We start from the raw sequence: 25,509 nt of genomic DNA, 5'->3' as shown, positions 1-25,509 counted from the left end.
AAAAGTGTTAAGAGAAGCTGTATAAGTAGAAGAGAAAACTCTAATTCGCAAACTCAAACATGTAAAAAGTGTTAATTCAATTACCGTTAATAATTACTATATCAGTTGCCTCGGTGGGAAAACTTTTTCAAAATTAAATCAATAAAGTTCAAAATGATAATACAAAAGAGATTAAACAAATTGGTTTGACGTTGGCAATAATTAAAACTATTATAACTTCTTAGATTTTGATAAATTATAAGAGTAAAAAGAATAATTAAAAAAAATTTAAGGCCTTACTTTTTATTTTCACCTTAGGCCCCATATTATGTTGAGCGCCCTAGGATGATATCAAATATTTTTGTGTTCGAATTTCTTGTTACTAATCACAAATATGTTTAAATATTATTTATATTTTCACAAAGTTTATACTGATTAACATGGGTTACACGTGCAACACATGTATCTAGAAACTAGTCAAATTAATAAAAGGAGAAGTTTAGGCTCTAGGTTACATTTCAACCATAGGAACTATATTCAATTCTTTAGTTATTTAAATTTAATCAATTTTTTTAATTAAGCATTAGTTTATTTATATAATTCTTTCACCTACATGGACGTGTGTAATTAAAATTCACTAATAATGTAAGAAGATGTTTAGAACAATTATTGTTGTCAACATTTTAGTTATAATGCAAAAGACTATATATTGTATGGCATACCTCAAAGTTGAATTCTTCCCCTTTCTCTCTTTCTCCTTCAATTTCTTTTCCTCTATCCATGATCTGATGTATAAAAAATACATAAAACTTTATCAGGAGAAAGAAGTAAGAATAGAAAGAAACTGAAGAAAGTCGTCATAGCACGCAGAAAATAGTTTTGCAGATATAAAAATTCAGTTAAACAAACTTTTGTTTAAGTTAATAGAGACTAAGATCATGATTGGCTAACCTTTTTACTTGAATGAAGCAACAGAGAGTATGGAACGGTTGTTCCTTTATGTTTTTTGTCAATTAAATAAAATATTGCTTACTTATAAAGTAGTTTTACAGGTGAGGATGAGAAACTATTCCAAATAAAGTAGGCACCAAATATGGCCCTTAAGTTTACTAAAAGTGAGTATTGTTGACATATCTAACAAACTCTTTCCTTAGCAAAAAAGGAAAAAAAATAAAGAAAAAGAATGACAGATTGATAACAACATAACATTGACACCAACTGACAAAAAATATTTGACCCTATTCAAAGAAAATATGTTGTAGAGACTAAGAGCCTGTTTGGCCAAACTGCAAAAATCTGCTTATTTTGAAAAGTATTTTTTTTTAGAAGTATTTTTTTCAAAAGTACTTTAAAAAAAAAAAACAGACCAATTCATTTAAGAAGTACTTTTTGCAATATTTGGTAAAAATATTATGTTTGGCCAATCTTTTTAAAAGTACTTTTGAGTGTCAAATTACCAAAAAGAATATTACCAAGGTCTTATAATTCTTTAAAGAGAAAAATGAACTCAAATATTTATCATAAGAGACTTTTATTATTTTTTATGTTATTTAATTAAAATATAAAACATAAAGTAAACAAATATATTAAAGATTTAAATCAATTTTATATATAGTTATACCAAAGCATATATTATTATCTAGTATGATTACTTATTGTTACATGATGATTGAATAATCAAAATACATCATTCAGTATGAATTAGAAGTCTATTCCACAAATTTCTATATATTGATAATCTACCATGAAATAATAAGTAAAGCCACTCACACATGATAATATTTCTCAACAATTTCATCTCTACGTCTATCACACAACGCCTCCATATTAGTAGAAGACTTGCCTTGCATTTCTAAAGGAATATCAGAAGGCCCAACTCCTTCCTCAATCTCTGCAGTAATGTTTTCATTAGCATAATAATTGAATTCCTTATCGGTAGAAGAATGCCGTCGGATGAAATTATGTATAGCCATGATAATTGTAACTAGATGATTCTGAGTATCAAACTTGAAAGATGGCATTGAGCGTAAAATAGAAATAATTTTAAATATATAAAAATAATTTTTTTTGTAAAAAAATAGTTAAGTATGTTTAAATTCAGATCAAAAAGAGTAACTAATTATTAACAACACACAATGTATAATATAAGTTTTTTAAAATTTAAATTCAAAAAGAAACTAATTAGTATTACCTAACCTTACTAACTTTGTCCTAAATTGCCAAGTGGCCTATTGTCACTTGGCTTAATGTGTGATGTTTTTTCTTCTTCTTTTAATAGTATATAAATAGATTATACGATGCAATTGTGAATTTATTACCTATTTGTAGGTAATTTTCACAAATTAGATTTGATAACTGTTTTAAAGATTCGGGAACTAATAACATATAACAAAAGAAATTATAAATAATTATTTGTAGGAAGAGAATTGATAATCCAAAGAAGGTTGTAGATAATTTGCTTTAGTGTGAAAAAAGAGAAGATAATTTGGAAAGTTACNGATATCTTTAATTTTAAAAGAATGATAAAACTAGAAACAAAAATGAAAAGAAAAAACTTAAATTAGTAAGGGATAATTTGGAAAATATAAATGTATGGTGAGGATAGTTTTGTCTTGAATAAATTAATTTTTCACTTCTGCTTCTTGGAAGAAGCTAGAATTTCGGACTTAATTGAAGGGGTACTTATGCATTTTCCCAAATTAAAATGCAAAAATTCCAAGTAACATTTTCAACCGTTGATGATACGCTACTTGTATTTTTCTTTGGTTCATATTCATGATTGCTTAACCATTCCATAAGGACCAAGACTTCAGAAATTAAAGCAGAAACTACGATTACTTAAAATTAAAATTAATCTGTGTATTATATTGGTGATAGTGCAAGCAAAGTTTAAACTAATACTTAGCTGCCAATAGAGAAAAATATCAAATAAAACTTTAATATTATAAGTAGTATGATGAATTTGAATTATTGAAAGGTGTAAATGTTGTATTGCAGTAGAGTGGTGTTCAACATCTTGTGAGGCATGAAGATCGATAAAATAAAGGGCAGTACGGTGCATAGAGCATCCTGCATTCTGTGACTACTTGCTATAATCCAGCCCGACTTTAGGAATTAAAGCAGAAACTGCAATTAATTAAAATCATAATTAAACTGTGTATTATATTAGTGATAGTGAAAGCGAAGTTTAAACTAATACTTGAAAAATTACTCTGTAACGACCCGACCGGTCGTTTTGAGCTCTAGCGCATCGTTCGGTAGTTCGAGGCCATGAGCAGCTTCATTTCAAGTATTATGACTTGTACGCGTGGTCAGAATTGAATTTCGGAAAGTTCAGAGTTGATTTGGAAAGGAAATTCTCCTTTCAGAAGTATTAAGTTGGAAGAATTGACTAAGATTAGATTTTTGAGTAAACGACCTCGGAATCGGGATTTGAAGGTTCCAACAGGTTTGTATGATGATTTTTGACTTGACCTTATGCCCGAATCGGATTTTGGATGACCCGGGAGCGTTTTGGCGCCTATTGTGGAAAGTTAGCTTTTTGGAAGAATCTCATAAATCTAGGTTGTAGTGCATTTCAATGTTATCAATGTCCGTTTGGGATTCCGATGAAAGTACAAGAGGGGGGGGGGGGTGAATTGTTTATTTTAAACTTAATAGCTATTAGTTGACTGGTTTTTTCAATTAGTCGACTAGATGTACTAACATGATAATAGTAACGACAGAATTTAAGATGCTGAAATTAAATGCAAGAATTAAAGACACCAGAAATTTTATAATGGTTCGGATTCAATGTGAATCCTAGTCCAGTCCCCTTGGGTTGCAAGGGAGTTCCTTTTCAATGGATGAGTTTCTTCGAGTACACAGAGAATGGTGTGATCTACACCGATAGCTCAGTTCCTATATCACTCATTTCTTTTGATACAATGCTTCACCAGTGTTGTTCTCTCTTTCTTCTCTAACTTGTTACACAACAGGTCTTAGTAGGAGCTACAATATTTGTTTGTATTAGAACAAAGAGAGGGTGTTTGGTTCGATCAAAGTATATTTGCTAAGGTGTGATTACAAGTTTAAATACTTTGAGAGAGGCTTGAATTCTGGAGAGAATTGCCAACCCAGGAGATTTGATCCTTGGAAAGAGATTGATTCTTTCCAAAAATAAGGTTATTCCACAACGGTTCTATCTGATGAGAATCTTTAACGATTTTCCCTTGTGCGCGATCCCAAAATCTTGATCCTTCCAGATTTAGATTGAGCCGTTAGTCAATAATGGCATGGATGAGCCATTTCTTTAACAGCAGTGGCATGAAATGAGCATTTTTTTAACGGATGGCATAGATAGACCATTTCTGAAAGTTGAGTGGCATTTTTAGGCCTTTTCCGTAAGTAATATGATGCCTACAAATTGTATAGAAACTAGCCTATTGCAACCATAGCCACTTTCTGCATTTGCGCATAATTGATCGCCATAATGTCTCGTAAAAGTGTAGTGCTCCAACCTTGTGTAATCCAACTCCAATGCGTGAGATAATCTCCTTTGCATATTCAGTTCAATGCGTCTTGTAAAGAGGTGGCTGTTTGGTAAATTCTGCACTGCCCAGTACCATTTGCACATGCTTGTTGTGCATTTTGGTCCCCCCTATTTGATGGACAATCCTTGTGTGAATGAACCAGTTTTCTCCCTTCCTGTGTTTTTTGTGTATCCTTCTTGATGTTGGTGAAGAGCTGCTCCATTTGTTGCTGTGCATTTCTTGTAAAAATCCTTCTGAAAAGTCCTGTCTCGACCATTTGAGCATGATGATCTGTTCTGGCATGCCTATTGTGATGTAGTTTTATTGTATATTACAGGCCCCACCATCTGTACTTTCTTTGTAAATCCATTGTTGGAATAGTGACCAAGGGAATATTACTTGATTTTTACATCCCTTAACACCCCTTGATCCCATATTGTTCAGCCAAAAACCTATCTTTGTAGTTGTTTTTCTGCTATTTTTTCTGGCAGTCTCTTGTTGCTATTCCATTTTTGTGTATCTATTAGAACTAATAAGCAACAATTCTTCAAACTTAGTTTTAGGACACTGCATATGTTGATAAAGAGCATAGACTTATGAGAACAAGTCCCTGCAGAGTTGACAAACCATAGTATCCTAAAACTAAGCCTTGGTTCCATGCTTGGGTCTATCCTCGATTTCCCTCCAGTGGAATGAGTACATTTTACTAATACCACCACACCACATGAAAGTTCCTCGAGGAATAGGGCATACACACAGTAACTTCTCCTGCAAAAACGAAAACAGTGTTAGTGTCAAAAACCATCACTGTGATCTCTTCCATAAGGATTTGATCATAGTGACTGTACGTGTGATGTCCTTTTGCCTGGCTCCCTGTATATATTGCTGATGAAGAGAAATTTTTTGATGTTCTTATACTACCAAATGGGAGTTGTTCAGGAGAAAGGGCATGACCACAGTAACATTCCCTCAAAAAAGAAAAACTGGGTTAGCAATAAACATGATCAGTATACCCTCCTCCATATGGACTCGAGTATACTGATGTAGAGTGTTCCCAGAATTCCTCCAGCTCCTGTTACTCCTTTCCTTCTCCTCACCTAAGTTCTTGTAACTTTCACTCTTATGTATGGGCATTGTAGCTTATCACTATTCACAATTTTCCTCCCTTTGACATCCAGCTCCCAGAAACTATGACACTCCAAAGGACCCGTGTCAATAGCATAATTTGCAAGGTGGTCTGCTAGTTGATTACCTTCTCTCTGTGTGTGTGTGAAAGCTGCACATTACATCTGCCCGTTAAGGCCTTTATCTCCTCAATTTCTGCAGCAACTGTTTGAGTTCCTTACATGATTCCGTGCTTACATGCTACTTGTCTTAATTGTTGTAACTGCACATTTTGGTTGTCACGTGCTTCACTTATCCTGCTGCTGTTGTAATATTTGTTGTGGGTTCTGTGACTTTTACGTTGTTCCTTTATTGCCGTGTACTCATATCCTCTGATTGTAAACATTCTTATAAATTGAGTGTCGGATTGTTGTTATTAATTTAAATTGCTTATGGATCGGGTTGCACGTCGCAACATGTGAAATAAGGGTGGATTGATATTGATACGGTGGGATCAGGTTGTATGCTGCAACAGGTAAAATAAGGGAGGATTGATATGGTGAAATAAGGGAGGATTGTGATATTGACTCTGATTATATGGTGGGATCGGGTTACGCGCAACAATATATTTTATTTATTATTATTGATATTTACGAGTGGAATAAGGGAGGAATCTGTTTGTATGATGGGATCGGGTTGCCTGCAACATATTTTACTTATTATTATTGATATTTACGTGCGAAATAAGGGAGGAATGTGTTTGTATGGTGGGATCGGGTTGCGCGCCGCAACAGATTGTGTGTTGTATTTATTTCTGTAATGTTTTAGCTTTCAGTATTTAGCAAATGAGATTCTGAGAATGAATATTGTTGGATTTACTGATTTGAGGTCTGAGTTGTTTTCATTGGTTTACTGCTTGCCGTCATTCCATGCTTTCCTTTCCTATTACTATTATTTTGGCGAATTGATTTTCAAGACGAGTTTACTATGCTGTGCTAATATCTAATACCCTGTTGAGCTGTTTGTACCATAATGGTTTTAAGTAAAAGAATTTTTAACACGCTTACCTTACGTGACTCTTAAGCTAAAACTCGTCGTTTCATTTGGTACCTTACTATTCTTAATAGTTGTTTCATATTTCACTTTACCTGATTTCTCAATTTAAACTCTTTACCCTACCAGGTGTTTTACTTGGTTTAAAAATCATTACTATGTTTAATTTAACAAATTCTATATTTAACTCGGTAGCTTATCCGATGCTTTATTTTATTTTAAAAAAATATATATTATTTTCTTCATCCAAATGATTTCTAAATTAAGCTAATTTGTCTCATCTGATTTCCTATTTTATTCAAAGTTGTTATTATGCTATATTGTATATAGATAAATCCCTTGAACTTGTTAATTAGCATTTGTCACGGAGTCTATATACATGGTAGCACGTCGATTTTGCCGTGCGAAAGTGATTTGGAAAATGTGGGCAAAAGATGCCAAGCGTGTAAGGTTTGGAAGTTGTGACTTATGAGGAATGTTTTGATTGATTGAGTTGTCATGGGTTTTCCTTTACTTGAACCCATTCATGTTTTATCTGTACCCCTACTATGTATTCTCGTTGCCATTTGTACCCTACTATGTTGTTGCTTATTTACTTGGTTGTTTCTTGTTGCCATTAGGTGTCTTGACCTGACCTCGTCACTACTCTACCGAGGTTAGACTTGATACTTAACCACTGTGGTGTACTCAGCTACGCTTCTGCACATTTTTGTGCAAAACCAGGTACTTCGAATCGAGCTGGTTTTGAGACTTATGCCTGTGCGGCTGGAGACTTCAAGATACCCCTACTGGGCGTTCGCAGACTCCAAAGTCATCTTCTGTTGTATTTTGTTTTTCATTGTTCCTATTATTCCGACAGTGATGTAATGTTATTTCTAAAACTTTTAGAAAAGCTTGTGACTTGTACTACCGGTTTTGGGATGTTGCATCATGTTGAGATTATTGGCTTATTATAGAAACTTCTGTTTCATGCTTAATAGTTAATTGGTTAGAAATCTATTATTTAATCAGCAAGTGTTAGGCTTACCTAGTCTTAGGAACTAGGTGCCATCACGACTTCCTAGGAGAGGGAAATTGGGGTCGTGACAAACATCTTGTGATATCCGAAGATGGATAAAATAAAGGGCAGCCCAGTGCACAAAGCATCCCGAATTCTATGGCTATAATCCTCCCTTTTCTAAACAAATTGTTTATTCCTCCCTTTAGTTGCTATACTCCATGGATGTGATGGAACCAAATTTCTTTACTCCATAAGTGCAAAAAGTTCTATTAATTTTTTTAGTTTTCGGTTGTGTATGTGCTATTTGCAGACATTGTTATCGTTATGTAGCGCTATTTTCTTCTTCTCTTTCTAGTGACATGTTCTTCTGCTGAAATGGCCCGTTGTAATTCTCTCTGGAAATTAATGTGTATCAAGTCATTAATTTTTGTCATGTCTTGTAAACTAATGCAAATGGAATTCAATTTGTTGTACTTTTATAGTATCTGCTACTAAAATGCTCTTGTCAAGATGCTATTTTTGGTGTTGACTATTCTTTGATAATATAGTAACCAGAATTGCTCTGTGGCTTTTGCTATGGTATTAGTTCTGCGTTTATCTTTCTCCTGCATTTATTTGCCCGAGTCTCGTGTAGTTGCAGTGCTTGTGATGGTGGGAACATTGGGAGATTATAATATAAGTTGCTGCCAGAACACAATGACCCGAGAATTTTAAAGGGATGTACCATTGAAATCTAAGAGCCCTTTGCACCTCCAGAACGCGTCTATGCCATTTTGCTGAGGTGTGTAGATATATGATCAGTGAAATACTCCTGATAGTCATGAGTCACAAATTATGTTCTATTGTCTTATTTAAGCACTTTCACATTTATATTAAACTGAGTATGTACTAATTGCAGAAATGTTCTCAAATAACAATGACATCATTTTTAACTTCAACAGGTATAACCATGTCATCTGAGAATGATCATCAACAATAGAAGTAACAATGATCATCATTTTCTTCATTACTTAACTCCCACAATCTATATGAGTTATAGAAGTAAAACCTTCATTGAGCAAATGAAGTCTTTTGGCCTTTGCTTCATTAACCTTAATCTTATTAACCAACAAGGTAACAGGCTAACAACAGATATTATATGGTTGGTCGCACCAGTGTTAATTAAATCATATAGTAATATGCATTCAAGTAATAGTATTTCAAGAAGAAAAATTGAGAGTACTCGTCACATTTGCTGAAACAGTAAAGAAAATTACAACAGAGTAAAAGAAAAGGAGTGAAATAGCATGGAGAAATGCATCTTTAGCCTCAAAAGCTGATGTACATGCACTCTGCAAACTCTTTCACATAAAATGAAATGGAGGAGGTAATAAGTTCGTCTATACTCACATATTTTCCCTTGGTAAGAGCGCTCAAGACTTAATCACTCAACAACGACCTGAATCCCGTCAACAACGACCTGAATCCTGTCTTCTCCCGTCATATCTTCAACTTCTTGCTTAATCTTCAGGGCAGACGCTTCAAGTTGAGGGCTCCTCCACAGTTCGATACTTTTCAATGAACAAATATCCCCGAAACTAGGGGGAATCTCCTCAAGCTTAGGACATTCCCACGGTCGTAATTTCTCAAGAGCAGGAAAGGATTCCTCTCTAACCTCCCACTTAGCAAGAGTCACTCGCTGCAATGTCAAACATTTGAGATTCTGGAAGGTGTCTTCCTCTCCCAGGTTCCACTCTTCCCCCTCCATGATTGTGTCTACAAGGTACAGCTCTTCAAGCTCGGGCAGTCTTCCTATTGTTGATAGTGAATCAGATGTCAGAGGAAACTTAAGCAGCATCAATAGTTTCAAACTCAAAGGGAGGAAAAAATCCCACAACCGATTCGTCGCTACAGACGGCGCACTATCATTTGAACTTTCAAAAGTTAATTTGAGAGATTCTAGTACATTTAGAACGTCCAATTTCGGGAACCAATATCGTTCTGTAGAGCAATCCCAAGATTCCTTGAGATTAAAACTAAGCTCTTGAAGATTGGGAAACCTTTTGAAAAGATCCTCCGTGTCTTTCGAATAGGAAAGTTTGAGTCCCCATAATATTCTCAGCTTCTCTAACTTTGAGTCCTCTGTTATCGATATTGGTTCATCTGTATCTAAATCAAAGAAAGAACAATCATATATGGCCAGCACTCGCAGCTTTACAAGATTCCAAATTGTCGGTAGTAGTACCAAGGGTGGTCCATCGTTATTCACCCACAATGTTTCAAGATTCCAGAGATTTGAAAAACAGGAGGGCAGAAATTTAACTTCTGTCCTAATGTATAAGAACCTCAAATGGACCAATGTGCATATTTCATTCAGCAAAGAATCATTCACCTTGATAAAAGATTGATGCAGGAGCAAGAGTCTAAGAAGCCTCAAGTGCCTTAGGTGACATATATCCAAAAGACTGTCGTGCAACTCGTCTTCAGTTATGGTCAAAGAATAGAGGTGTTTACCAGAATGCCTTCTCTTTTTTGGATCGAACAACACAAAATTGCTATCCCAAAAGCGATCCTTATTATATTCAATGGCCATTTGACGTGGCATCAAATCTAAAGAAGAAGATGATGATGGAGCACTTGAAGTTATCAAGTCAAACAACTTTTCCTCTCTTGCTTTTATGGAACAAAAGTCATGCACAAGATCATGAATTTGGCAAGTTGGGTGTTTACCTCTCTCATTGAAAGAAATAACCAAGCTACTGGAAATTAAAATATCCAGATAAACCTCAACCGTTTCTTCCACACTCTTCATCTCTCTCTGTTCCAAAAATCCTTCAGCAGGCCATAAAAGTTTCAAAGTAAAGACTGTAATTGCTTTGTCCTTCGGAAAACTTGCAAGGTGAATCAAGCACAACTTTAGGTGATCTGGTAAAAGGTCATAACTTAATGCTATAACCTTCATCACGTCCACTTCATTCTGTAAAATGAAGGAATGCAAATTATTTCGAACTTGAAGCCAAACAGTCCTTTTCTTTTCCTTCTCAGCAAGGACTCCAGCCATCAGATTAACCACCAAAGGAAGCCCTTTACAATTTTGGACTATTTCTTTCCCAACATCCAGTAGTTCATCGGGGCAACTTCCATTTTCAAAGACCCTTTTCTCTATTAACTCCCAACTTTCTTCTGGCCTTAGCAATCTAAGGTCAAGAGGAACACTGTGGCATTGTGCATACAAAGCCACTTTCTTATCTCGAGTTGTCAAAATAATTCTACTTCCTTTCTTAGCTTCCGGAAAAGGTCTTGTTAACTCATCCCATGCTGCAATATCCCATAAGTCATCTAAGACGATAAGGAACCTCTTTCCAAACAGATGTTTCCGTAGCTCATTAGCAACATCAATATTATCTCTGTATTTCGAAGCTGAGCCAGTAACTTGATTAAAAATGTCCTCCAACAACTTCTTCTCGTCATATTTTTTATCAACTGTACACCATGAACGAATGTCGAAATGACTACAAACTGACTTATCATGATACACTTTGTAAGCCAGAGTAGTTTTACCCAATCCCGGCGTACCAGTGATCGAAATGACATCTAGCATTTTCGGTCCACTGGTGAGCTTACTAATAATCAAATCTGTCTCCTCTTTAAAACCTACGATTGTTTGACCAGTTGTTAAAGACTTCCTTTCAACATGCTTGGTGGGAGACTTCACAATAATGAGGCCCTTATTCTTTTGAATCTTGTCAAGTAAATTAGGGACCTCTTCTTTGGTAAGCTTGATTTTTCTTATGACAAAAGGAAGTGAGAAAATAAGATGTAAGAGACCATTATCTCGTACGATAATTGAATCAATGACATCTTTTGCCTCAAATGCCAAATCTAAAACACGTGCCCGGAGATCTTTATAAAATTCTTGCTCAACATTTATCAAAAAAGATCTTATGAATTCTAGATCTTCTTTCACCAGCTTAATTTCTTCCTTTATCAATGCAACTGAGTAAGCATTGGAATTGAGCAAATCGTTTAAGTGGCTGAGTAAAAGATGCATAAAGAGGGATCCATCACTCATAGGGAAGTATAGTTGAGACGAGTCTGGGGATTTTAAGTAAACATGTTTGAGATCTTCTTTCATGAGTTCAATATTTTCCATCAAGTCCAAAGTTGCATGGTCAATGGTACTCTCTTCATTTCTGGAATTCTCTTCTAAGTAACGAACAAGAGTTGATACCTCCCTGATAAGTTCTCCAACATGTGCCAAGAGATCAAATAATTTGTCATGATGAATAAACTCCTTTGGCATATTAGTAAGAATGATTAATAGGAACTCTATCATGACATGAATGTTTCGAGCCTCTGAAGTGCTAGTAGTAATAACATTTACCATATGCACTTGTAGATGAATGAGATATTCTCGAAGAATGTCTGGAGAGGTTTCTGAGAGATGCTCAATGAAGCGTCCAACTTCTGCTGATGTTGAAGATTTCAAATTTTTATGACACATGTGCATAACTTCCAACTGAGTGGGAATAATGTTCAAGAGTAGATGTGCTGGCTTTGAGAGTCTATAGTCTCTATCAATTAATTCATCATCATCCAAAAGGAAGTGTCCTATTCTCTCAGCCATTAGTTGAAAGTGAGGTAAGACATTTTCAATTATCTCATGCTCAACGCAGCCATTCATTTTCAACCGATGGAAATCTCTTATGTTGCCACATACAATCTGAAGAATTTCATATTCATTTACAGAAGGAAAAATTTGTTCAGCACGATACTTGGATAGATGATGGAGATTCAGAAGGAGAAAGTCCAACTGCTCCTCCGTCATGGCGCCACTTGATTTAGCAAGATTCTCCATCACCTTGCGAAGAGCAGAAAACGACACCTGCCAAAAGACCAAACATTCATCGAATTTCCATATCTATCGTGCAATATTTTGCTCTGTACAGGCAACTAAAATAGCTGCAGAAAATTTTCAAAGAACCAAATGTTTCGTACACTTTTCGTTTGTCCCAAAAAAGAATATCACCTTTTTATATTTAGAAATAATTTTGCTTTATATTTTTTTTTAACCCTTAATGAGATAATTTATAGCCACATATGTTTTATTTTTATACCACAAGTTTAAAAAAATCTTCCTTTCTTTCTTAAACTCTATGCTAGTCAAATGGTGTCACATAAATTGGGACGGAGGAATTACTATTTATGAATCTTAGGTAGAACTTGATAAAAGAAATTCTTGATTGATATAGGGTTGAATAGAGCGCGATCTTGAACATAGGCATTAGAGATTGATATGCGAATAAGGATACAAATATACCTATTCGCATTTCTTAGCCAGTTAGTGCAAAGGTCGTTAATGCATTTGTGCATTTTTTATCCCTAATCTCAGGGTTTAGAACAAATTGAATAAGATAATAGGAATTGTCAAATTTCTACGAGTATTATTATTCTTGCAGGTTAATCCAGATAAATTAATAAGCAAGGTCAATAGAAGAATTCATAGGGATTGTTAGCTGATCATAACACTAAAATATTATTTCTTATTGAATTAAAATCTGCATGCTAAGTGTGTTAGTTATTTATTTTCTTCTTTTATTTTACGAAGTTTAATTAGTAGAATTAAAAAAAAAGTTATTTTGAGCATGTTCTTTACTAGATAAGTTAGAGTCAGTTGATAGTTAATCACAAGTCCGCAATTCATTGACGTGTATACATGAATGTGCGATTTAGGGCAACGATACCCTAAGAGTGAACAAATCCCTATTAGTCACACTGGTGCTTCTTCAGTATTCACAAATAAATCACTGGAGAATGTCTTATACATTCCATATTTCAAATACAATCTGCTATCTGTCTCAAGGATTACAAAGGAATGAAGTTGCTTTGTTGCCTTCTTTCCTGATTTCTACATTTTTCAGGATATCTTGAATGGTAATGTAATGGGCATTGGTGAAGTTGAGCCGAGCTCTAATACCATGTTGAAGAAACTAAGGGGAATGGAATGTCGACCACAGGGTGAGAGAATCTTATAAGCCATAGAAGATCAGAAGTGAAGCAGAGGAAGAAGAGAGAAAGGGAACACAATTTCTTGATAATATTGGATAATCTGATTGTATAGAGTAACTGCACGTACTTATATACAATTCACTAATCACTCACTAACTACTTATCTCTAAAATAATGTTACAGCTATTGACAATTGTACTATTAACTACGGAAAAAGGCCTAAACTATCCCTATCGTTTGCTAAATGGTTTATAAATACCTTCCGTCCATCTATCCGTTTAAAAAACACACGACGTTAATTCTATTAAGAAAAATACCCCTCGACTAACGACAGAATTAGTGGGTCTTTCATTTAATAAGGTGACAATTTTTAACTGGGCCACGTGGCATTATTGACCAAGAATCAAATATGGGTCTTATTTATTACTCATTTACCTGATCCGACCCATTTACCCATTTTTCGTGCTAACAAAACGGGCTTAGCAAAACTGCTGGGCGGGTTACTAAAACCGATTGATTCTGCCTCTTCTAGCTACATTATGTACTTCAAGCAAAATGTATTTATGTTTCATGGCTTCCATACAATAGTCGTCACTGCTTCGAGATCGAGAAAGTAAAATTATGTTTCAGGTCGTGTGCTTGAAAACCTTTTTTATTCTTATAATTTTTAGCTATTAAGTCAACTTTTTTATGGATTGTATTTTCCACCGTGAATATCAGAAGTTAAAATCTTCATAGAATGGTGGCTCTCAATGAGAGCTACAAGAATTACATAGCAAAAAAGTTGAGATAATACATCATGGTTTTCACCAGTAATAGAAAATTTTCCCCAAATTACATCATGGTTAAAACTTGGGCTTTTGCTGGAGGAGTCGCCGACAGATTCCCCACCGAAGGATCGTCTCCATTTTTCTTACCCATTTGATTCCCACCCAGCCAAAACTTCTCATTTCTAACCCATTAGAGGAAGAAGGAAGAAAGAGAAAGGGAAAAGATTAAGAAAAAGAGATAATAATGGGTCGGGCAAATAGTTGGGCGGGTTTGGTGAATGGGGAGAGTATTTGGATTCTAAACAAGAGCCACGCGACCCAATAAAAAAATGACAACACATTAGACATGGAGCACACGTGCTGCACCGTTAAAAAGAGTGGTACTTTTAGATATAAAAATAACATGGTGTGTAATTTTAGACGAATAGATGGACAGAGGGTATTTCTAAACCATTTAATAAACGATAGGGGTAGTTTCGACCCTTCTCCAATTAAATTTTAACAATGGACCTAACTTCCATAATGCCTTAACATCTCAATAGTGTACAACAAAAAATTATATTCAAATTGCATATAAGTTGTAGTTTTCGACTAAATTCGAATATATTTTGTTAAATATTTGGTTACTTTCTATAATTAAATAAAAAAACCAAGTTAAAAATTACCTATGTTTTAGGTAAGTGAAATTACTGCTGAGAGTCCCATTATCATCAATTCAAAGGCTTCATCTTACGAGAATTCTTAAGAAATGTTGTTGGATGGTGCATGGTATTCTTACTCATTACATACTACCAATTGTTAGATCTGATTTTAATGATGCAAATAATATATATTTATTCTATGTGCAGGAACTCGTGGACAACATTCAAAGACTGAAGGAATCAATCAGAGATGATTAAGTTATCAATGGTTAGCTACAAGATGGAAGCAATCAATCAAGAAAATTAAGGAAAGCAATCTGGGATTAGCAAAGATCAAGCAATCAATGGACAATTACGAGATGGAAGGAATCAAGGAAGGCAATACGGAATTAGAGAAATCAATCAAAGCCAAGACGGAATCAATCATGCCTATACTTAAGGAATCAAATAAATCGAGCGTATCCAAATCTGGAAGGTGCAAGATCTCGGGAAACATATAAGGAAAATCATTCAAGTCTTTTGTAAACATAGCCGTTGATGTATGACCTTATTCTTGGAAAGAATCAATTTCTCTTCAAGGATCAAATCTCTTGGGTTGGCAAATCTCTCCAGAAACCAAGCTTCTCTCAAAGTATTTAAACTTGTATCTGTACCCTAGAGCCATATACTTTGATTGAACCAAATACCTTCTCTTTATTCTACTATAAACAAACATTGTAGCTCTACTAGATCTGATGTGTAACAAGTTAGAGAAGAAAGAGAGAACAACACTGGTGATGCATTGTATCAAAAGAAATGAGCGAAATAGGAACTGAGCGATCGGTGTAGATCACACCATTCTCTGTACTCTCGAAGAAACTCATTCACTGAAAAAGAACTCCCTTGTAACCTAAAGGGACTGGACTAGGATTCACATTGAATCTGAACCAATATAAAACCGCTGCTATCTTTAATTCCAGCATTTAATTTCTGCATCTTAAAATTCTACTAGTATCAAGTTCTTATATCCAACCGACTAATCGTAAAACTAGTCAACTGACAGTGATATTAAGTTTAAAAATAAAAAATTCACCCCCCGCTCTTGTACTTTCAATTGGTGTCAGAGCAAGACTCACACTTTTCTTTTTTGCTTAATTGATTGTGAGAAAAGATCATGGCTAATCAAGTTATCATAGGAGCACTTTTCCAAGAAGGTACTTCCTAAGTAAGGCCAACATACTTCAATGGATAATATTTCTCCCACTAAAAAGTACGTACGGATATATATGCAAAGGCATATGATGTTAAAGTGTGGAGAGTCATAAAAAAGGGGAACTATCCTCTGCCGGCTGATGCTCAACCTCTTGTTGATCCTGAAGATATAGACTCATATACAGATGAGCAAATGGCGGTTGTGCAAGTCAACAACAAGGCAAGAAATTTGCTCTACAATGCTATAAGTGGTGAAGAATATGAAAAAATCTCCAGTTGTGATACGGCCAAAGAAATGTGGGATAAGCTTGAAGTTACATACGAAGGAACAAACAAAGTGAAGGAAACACATATCAACATTTTGGTTCACGATTATGAACTCTTTCAGATGAAAGGAGGATAATCCATTGAGGAAATGTTTTCCAGATTCAGTAAAATCATTAGTGACCTAAAAGCTTTCGGCAAACAATATTCAAGTGGTGATCAAATTAGAAAGATCCTTAGAAGCTTACCAACCACTTGGAAAACTAAAGTAGTCACACTTGAATCACATGATCCGATTAAATCATCTTATGATGAACTTTGTGGAGAACTCATAGCCTTCGAAAAGACACATCTCAAGAAAACAAACCAAGCAGAAAAGAAGAAAACAGTCGCATTCAAGGCCACAACTGAGATAGTTGAGAATAATATCAATGATGATCTTGAAGCTCTTCAAGAAGAAATTGCTATGATGTCAAGAAACATGGATGGCTTAATGAGAAGATTCAGGAATACAAGAAGAGGAAGGATTCCACCTAGGCGAACCAGGAAATACAACATAAAAGATAAGAATGATGGAGAATGCTATGAGTGTGGAAGATTTGGACATATTCAAGCCAAATGTCCAGATCCAAAAAGAAAAATCTCCAGAGGTTTCAACAAAAATAAATCATTTGGAAGCTGGAGTGATAAAGACATTTCAGAGCACGAAGAAGTAGCAAATCTTTGCTTCATGACAATTCTGAAAAACGATATGAACAAACTTTCAGGATGCTGGACAGATGAGGATATTTCAGACGACTAATGCAAAGATAACAATGAAAACTGCTTCATGGCTCGAGGTGAAACAAGCGAGTTAAGGTCTTATAATTTTGAAAGATGTAATGAATTGCAGGATATTCTTGATCTCACTTTGAAAGAGTCTCAAAAAATGATGGATGAACTAAAGAGACTCAACAAAGAAGTAAAATACTGGAAACTCAAACATGAAGTATGTGAAATCGAAAAAGAAGTACTTCAAGAGGAGTTCGAGGAATTTCAAATGCAACTCAATGGCATGTGCATATCCACTAGTCATAGTTCTATCAGGTCAAACTAGACGACTTACAAGTGAACTGGAAAAGGACCATCCAGAACTTAGTCTGCTAGTACTAATACAACTGAAAGACCCAAAAATGGGTCAGGAATTACGTGTCACTACTGCAATAAAAATGGACATGAATACTCTTTTTGTCGTTTTCGTAAGTCAAATGTTTCAGGATGGATTTGGAAACTCAAAAATGATCCTGAACCTAGTAACACTAACCAACCAGGACTCAAGCAAGCTTGGGTACCTAAAAAAAAGTAATCACTATGTTTTGCAGGAAACACCATAGAAGAAATCACAAAGGAAAATAACACCTAGATAGTGCGTGTTCCAGTCACATGACAGGTGATAAAAACCTGTTCAAGGAAGTTACAGAAATAGACGGAGGAAGTGTTAAGTTTGGCGATGACTCAATAGGAAAAATAATCGGTACCAGAACAATCCCCTTCAATAACAATTGTGATATCACTGAGGTCTATCTAGTTGATGGGTTTAATTACAACCTTCTGAGCATAAGTCAGTTATGCGACCCAGGATATGAGGTAAAGTTTAAGAAAACAGGGTGTGCTATTGAAAATGAGATAGGTAAAACAATCCTCCCAGGTAAAAGGTATGGAAACGTTTACATTCTTGATGGTTTTGAAAATATTGATGGCCATATCTGTTTAACTTCCATATCTGATGATCCTTGGTTATGGCATAGGAAACTTGGTCATGCAAGCATGCATCTGATAGAAAAACTTTCCAAGCAAGAGTTGGTTATTGGCTTACCTAAATTGAATTTCTCTAGAAATCATATATGTGATGCTTGTCAAATTGGAAAACAAACTAGAAACTCTTTCAAAAACAAGGATATTGTATCTACTTCTAAACCCTTGCAATTTCTTCATATGGATTTATTTGGGCCTACTAGAACTCCTAGTATAGGAGGAAAAAGATATGCTTTTGTTATTGTTGATGATTATTCACGTTTTACTTGGGTGATTTTCTTATCTCAAAAAGATGTAGCGCTAAGAAACATTGAGGTTTTCCGTAAGAAGGTCGAAAGAGAAAAAGGATATCTGATTGCAAGAATCCAAAGCAATCATGGAGGAGAATTTGAAACCAGAGCATTCGAAGATTTCTGTAAAGATCAGGAATATACTTATAATTTCTCTGCACCAAGATCACCCCAACAGAATGGTGTTGTGGAACGGAAAAATAGAAAACTACAAGATATGGCAAGAACGATGCTACTAGATCATTCTCTACCAAACCATTTCTGGGTAGAAGGAGTAAGTAAATCTTGTCACATTCTCAACCGATGTCTCATAAGGCCAATTCTAAAGAAAACCCCTTATGGACTATGGAAAGGTAAACATCCTAATATTAGTTACTTTCATCCCTTTGGAAGTAAATATTCCATTCACAATAATGGTAAGGACAATCTTAAAAAATTTGATCCAAGAAGTGATGAAGGTATTTTTCTGGGTTATTCATTAAATAGTAGATCCTTTAGAGTATACAACAAAAGCACGATGTGTGTGGAAGAATCTGTGGATATTATATTTGATGAAAATAACTCCTCGGTCGAGAAAGGTAAAGGTATTATTGCAGGCGATGAAGATGAAATTCAAGAACGTCAGGAGACAAGCAAATCGCAAAAGTCAACTGGTGGATCTGGCGTTCTGATAGAGTCAACTAATGAAACCAGCAAGAATTCACCAAAACCACCGAAGGAGTCGACTGCTCATACAGTTCGCCCAAATGAATGGAGAAGTGAACTTGAATATCCTAAAAAATTCATTATAGGAGATCCAAATGATGGAACGAAAACCAGGGGAGCTCTCAAGAAGAAAGCAAACATATCACTGATCTCTCAGATTGAGCCAAAAAAAATAGAGGAAGCTCTTAAAGACTCAAGCTGGATGCAAGTGATGCAGGAAGAGTTATATCAATTCGACAAAAATCAAGTATGGAAATTGATACCCAAACCTAAAAACGCTCCCGTGATAGGAACGAAGTGGTTCTTCAGAAATAAGCTCAATGGGGATGGAAAGGTTGTAAGAAACAAAGCCATATTAGTTGCTCAAGGATATTCACAATAAGAAGGAGTCGACTATGACGAAACCTTTGCCCCAATAGCTCGACTTGAATCTATACGAATTCTTTTGGCGTATGCATCCTTTAAAGGATTCAAGTTATTTTAGATGGATGTTAAAAGTGCCTTTTTAAATGGTTTCATTGAAGAGGAAGTATATGTGAAGCAACCCCCTGGGTTTGTAGACTCAAAGTTTCCATATCATGTGTATAAGCTAACCAAAGCACTGTATAGGCTGAAGCAAGCTCCACGAGCATAGTACGAAAGATTAAGTTCTTTTCTTATTGATCATGGGTTTACAAGAGGTAAAGTAGATACTACTTTGTTTATTAAAATATCATCAGAAGGTAATCTCATTATTCAAATTTATGTTGATGATATTATATTTTGTAGTACTAATCCTCTTAGGTGCAAGGAATTTCCAAATCTTATGCAAAGCGAGTTCGAAATGAGCATGATGGGAGAACTGACGTTCTTCTCCGGTCTCCAAATTCAACAATCTGAAGAAGGAACATTCTTATGTCAGACCAAATACACAATGTAGTTGATCCAAAAATTCAGTATGAGCAATGACAAACCTATTGGCACTCCAATGAGTCCCTCAACAAGTCTCGAAAAAGATGAACAGGGAAAATCTGTTGATGAAACTAAGTATCGTGGAATGATTGGTTCTCTTCTTTATCTAACTACTAGTCGACCAGATATTATGTTCAGCGTTTGTAAATGTGCCAAGTTTCAGTCAGCTCCCAAGGAGTCTCACCTGATTGCGGTAAAAAGAATTATTCGCTATCTCATTGGAGCAGTCTCTCGCGGATTATGGTATCCTCGTTCTAATACATTTAAGTTAGAAGGTTTTTTAGATGCTGATCTTGCATGTGATAAGGAATATAGAAAAAGCACAAGTGGAACATAGTCAATTGCTTGGTAAAGCTTTGATATCTTGGAACAGTAAAAAACAAGGATTAGTTGCACTATCCATGACTGAAGCTGAATACATTGCTATTGGATAATGTTGTGCACAACTACTGTGGATGTCTCATCAACTTGGTGACTATGAATTATTTTTTAAGCCTATTCAAATTTTCTGTGATATTTCTAGTGCTATATGTCTTTCAAAAAATCTTGTGCATCATTCTAGAGAAAAGAATATAGATATCAAGCATCATTTTATTAGAGATCATGTTCTTAAAGGAAACATAGAAATATCTTTTGTTGGAACAATCGATCAATTAGTAGACATTTTTACTAAGCCCTTATTAGAGGATATGTTTTGTGCTTTAAGAGAATTACTTGCATTAATAATAAATTTTAGGACCTATGTGTAATCAGATTAATTTTGTAGGCCTAATATTTTGTTTCTTACTTTTTCATTAATTACGCCTCCGTTTTCCCTCTCTTTCTTCTTCTTTCACATCAGTTGCAGCGTTCAAAGATGGAAAGCCAATCATCACGTCCATTCAACTGACGCCTTTTCCTTTTCTGTACTCAACCATCAGAAGGTTCATAATCTCTTCTTTTAAGGCAGAGATATCTATTGAATCCCCTTCGTCTCCATCATCTAGAAAGCCTTTCTCAGAAGAACTGCCCAAACCAAAATCCTTCAATGGCTAAACACTCTAAAACCCCTTCTGCTTCCATCAGAAAAAGTACCCGCTCCAAAGCAAAACCCCCTCCTATGCCCCAAGAACCAGTAGACCTAGGGTCCCACCATTCTGAAGGTTTCGCTTCTTCGCAGGATGATTTGTCCGATCATTCTCGAATCTTAGGAGAAAAAGCTTTAGGTAAACAACCTATGGAAGACCCCCCTGTTTCCTCCACTCCAAAGAAATCCAAAATAGATCTTTCTAGCTCCCTAGAATCTGACCTAAATTTTCTAGGGTTCTCCAAACATGGATCTTTTCATTGCTTTGAAAGACAAGCCCATTGCTCATGGAAGGGTAGTCGGCCTTGATGACATGGAAGCCCTAAAGTGTAAGGTAAAAGAGCTTTTCGTTTATCAAGGGTGGTCAAAGTTCCTCTGTTCCTCCGCCTAAAGTCTATGAACCCCTGGTAAAGATGTTTTATGCTAATCTTCGCTCTAGTAAACCTGATAAGTTGGAATCTTTGGCGTTACGAAAGTGCATTGTTCTTGATTGTGCCATGTTTGATTCACTTTTTCAGTGTAAGTGTTCTGGTTTCTCCATGCTTTTCAAAAATACCTGGCCCGATGATTTTGAAATTTCCTTTGAACAAGCTAAACGATGTATTGCTGAGTGTTCTTCTAAATCCCTCCCCAACTAGTTAGGCCCCAGTGATGTTAGTTTTGAAACTCGAGTCCTTGCTCATATCGTAGCAACTACTCTGCTTCCTCGCACTGGTTCCTTGTCCACCTTCTCTCAAAGAGATACCTTTTTGGTCTATTGACTTGTGACCAAACTCAAAACCAAGTTATCCTCATGGGTCATCACCTTTATGATTGAAAGTGCAGAAGATCCCACTAGTCTACCCTATGGTATGGCCATCTCTCATATCCTGGAAGCTCACCAAATTTCCCTATATGCATATCCTTTTATCACTGTTTCGAAATCTTACAATTCTAGAGCTTTTGCAAGTATGGGGTATGTGAGTGTGAAAGGGTCATGGGTTAAGAAGCACAAAGGCGAAGTCAAGCATGCTCCAATAAATTCCAAACCTAAACCTTCTGCCTCTCATCCTAGCCCTAGTGATCCTAACCTTGCTGAAAAGCTTCATGCCATTGACAACCAACTCTCTGCAATTAAAGATCTACTTACAACCACTTAGTCCACCGCTGGTGACATTCATTCCATTTCCAAAGAAACAGGGTTTGATGTGTCCAAGATAAGAGTTGTTGTTCTCAGAGTAAGGGAGAACGCTGTCAAAACATTCAAGGAGGTTCATGACAGGTTTGATGGAATGAGCATTTCAACCAATGCCAGCTTTGACCAACTGAAGGAGGCCATCTGCAATACTCTTACCTACTTTCAGTGTCGTTAATATCAATGTTTAAGACATTTTTTTTGTTGTGCTATTTTTGGACTGTTAAATCAGTCGTTGGACAATTTCTTTTGTCTTGTCCTGGTTGTTTTTATTTGCTATAACTCTGCTGCATATAATGGTATAGACCTTGGTTTAGTTCGTAATTTTCTCTACCGATTCCCTCTTTGATGATGCCAAAAGGGGGAGACTGTATTTGCACAGTATATGTATATGTATTTGCACAAGTACACAAAGTTTAGTCGACTAAAGGGTAAGTTAGATCTTGTGTATCATGAGTCGACTACAACCTTAGACCAGCATACCTTGAGGGGGATTGCAATAGCAACTATAATCATGGACCATTCAACTGCAAACATTGAGGGAGAGTAAAATACAAGGAAGTCAACTGTTGTTTATACATATATATTATTTTGTCATCATTAAAAAGGGGAAGATTGTTAGATCTGATTATTGATGCAAGTAATATATATCTGTTCTATGTGCAGGAACTTATGGACAATATTCAAAGACTGAAGGAATCAATCAGAGATGATTAAGGAATCAATGGTTAGCTATGAGATGGAAGCAATCAATCAAGGAAATTAAGGAAAGCAATCTGGGATTAGCAAAGATCAAGCAATCAATGGAGAGCTACGAGATGGAAGGAATCAAGGAAGGCAATCCGGAATTAGAGAAATAATCAAAGCCAAGACGAAATCAATCATGCCTATACTTAAGGAATCAAATAAATCGAGCGTATCCAAATCTGGAAGGTGCAAGATCCCGGGAAGCATATATGGAAAATAATTAATGTCTCTTGTAAACATAGCCGTTGCTGTATAACCTTATTCTAGGAAAGAATCAATTTCTCGCCAAGGATCAAATCTCTTCGGTTGGCAAATCTTTCCAAAAATCAAACCTCTCTCAAAGTATTTAAACTTGTATCAGTACCCTAGAGCCATATACTTTGATCGAACCAAATACCTCTCTTTATTCTACTACAAACAAATATTGTAGCTCTACTAGATCTGTTGTGTAACAAGTTAGAGAAGAAAGAGAAAACAACACTGGTGAAGCATTGTATCAAAATAAACGAGTGAAATAGGAACTAAGCGATCGGTGTAGATTTGATCGAACCAATCTCACTTGCAACCCAAGGGAACTGGAATAGGATTCACATTGAATCTGAACCAGTATAAAAACTCCGGTGTCTTTAATTCCTGCATTTAATTTCTGCATCTTAAATTCTATGTTTACTAGTATCAAGTTCTTATATCCAGTCGACTAATCGTAAAACTAGTCAACTGACAGCTATTAAGTTTAAAAATAAACAATTCACCCCCATGTACTTTTACCTATGAGTAAGAACAAGTGTATATAAATATAATTTGAAAGAAAACATATTCAAGAATACAAAGTTCCTCCAAGATCCATTTATTTAATTGTTACACTTGTTGTCAACAGTATAACTATAAAGTTTCAAAGTCTAAAATCGTACCTGATCAGTTGTAGAACATAGTCCCAGTATTTTGTAGAAGGCCGCTTCAAGGAATCCTCCACAGTAGTTGAAGAGAGTTTCTCTTTTCTGATATTAGAAATGAAAAAACACGTTTGACATGCACACTAGGTAATTCACACATATCATTAGTGAGATGAAGAATCTGTGAGGCATATGCAATATATATGGTGTTATGAAAATATATTGTATGACATGACATACCGATAATTTTATTGCTTGTCCTTTCTCTCTTTCTCCTTCACTTTCTTTTCCTCTTTCCATTATTGTAACTCAGTACTGTCAAACCAAGTGCTTCTCCGATCCTTCCCTTTCCTTTCAAGATCTAATGGAAGAATACAAAAAGTCAATGAAGGAAACAAATTTAATTTGAGCCATATCATATTTTATACCATAAAACATAAGTGGATGGGCTACAAGACTATAGAAATATAATAGGAGTAGCAAATACCCATTTATATGAACAGTAATTTTGGTCTCTGGCTAACACCAGAAATGTTAGTCTTAATCACACGTAAAAATGCTATCACAAACATAAGAAAGTACAAGAAAAAAAAATATTCAACAAAACATTACCTATCATCACATAATATATATATATTCTTCCCTAGTCCTGCTTATTTACCATTACAACCTATGTTGCTCGAACTCTCCGAAAATGTGGCCGGATACGTGTCGGATCCTCCAAAAGTAGTGTATTTTTGAAGGATCCGACACGGGTGCGGCTACATTTTGGAGAGTCCGCGCAACATAGATTACAACAGTTTTTCCTATTTGTGCCTACTACCAAGGCAATAATTAGGGGACATATATAGAAAACTAGAACATATAAAATAAGAGATCAATCACATAATCTTACCTTTCGACTTCAAGTAATTCGACAGAAGAACTTAAAATGCCACCCACAGATCATTGACTTCTGAAGTTTTTTTTAATACACATTATCATCTTAGTCTTCTTAATAGATTATGCAAATTATTTGCACGTCTATTGGATCTTGACATTTGACCTGTAACCTAACATACTCTACTCGTATATAGATATATATAGTAAGTATACATTAGTGGGGTGTCAGCACCAGGCTGTTTTCTTGAATCAACCATGAAAAGCCACCAACAGAAAAAAAAAAAAAAGAAACAAATAGCTAGATCAAGATTGACAATTCCAAGATAATATTAAAATATAATTCATCGACTTCTGATTTTTTTAATGCCCATTATCATCTTAATCTTCTTAATTAATCTATTGTGAAAATTATTTGCACGTCTCTTGTCCTGACATATGACCTGTAATCTGATATACTCTACTCGTCTTCATAACTACACCAATAATCTAATTATTTTCTAAGCCAA

General features: G+C 35.4%; 1 protein-coding gene across 3 annotated transcripts; it reads right to left on the bottom strand.

Annotated features, from left to right (window-relative positions):
* Positions 8,805-25,200, bottom strand: LOC109215184 (putative late blight resistance protein homolog R1A-3). 3 transcript variants are annotated; one of them, XM_019379200.1, is made up of 4 exons: positions 25,017-25,200; positions 24,362-24,482; positions 24,140-24,226; positions 8,805-12,511 (listed from the first exon to the last, which is right to left on the bottom strand). In XM_019379200.1, the coding sequence occupies exons 2-4, from the start codon at positions 24,419-24,421 to the stop codon at positions 9,071-9,073; spliced, it is 3,588 nt and encodes a 1,195-aa protein (XP_019234745.1). In that variant the 5' UTR covers positions 24,422-24,482; positions 25,017-25,200; the 3' UTR covers positions 8,805-9,070. The 3 variants fall into 3 exon arrangements, with proteins under 3 accessions (XP_019234745.1, XP_019234751.1, XP_019234759.1); XM_019379206.1 differs by lacking the exon at positions 25,017-25,200 and adding an exon at positions 24,734-24,872; XM_019379214.1 differs by lacking the exon at positions 25,017-25,200 and adding an exon at positions 24,609-24,702.

Source organism: Nicotiana attenuata, chromosome 2 (genome assembly GCF_001879085.1).
Source record: "Nicotiana attenuata strain UT chromosome 2, NIATTr2, whole genome shotgun sequence".
Classification (NCBI taxonomy): domain Eukaryota; kingdom Viridiplantae; phylum Streptophyta; class Magnoliopsida; order Solanales; family Solanaceae; genus Nicotiana; species Nicotiana attenuata.
Note: the sequence above shows the minus strand (reverse complement) of the source record. Positions and strands in the feature narration are given on the sequence as shown.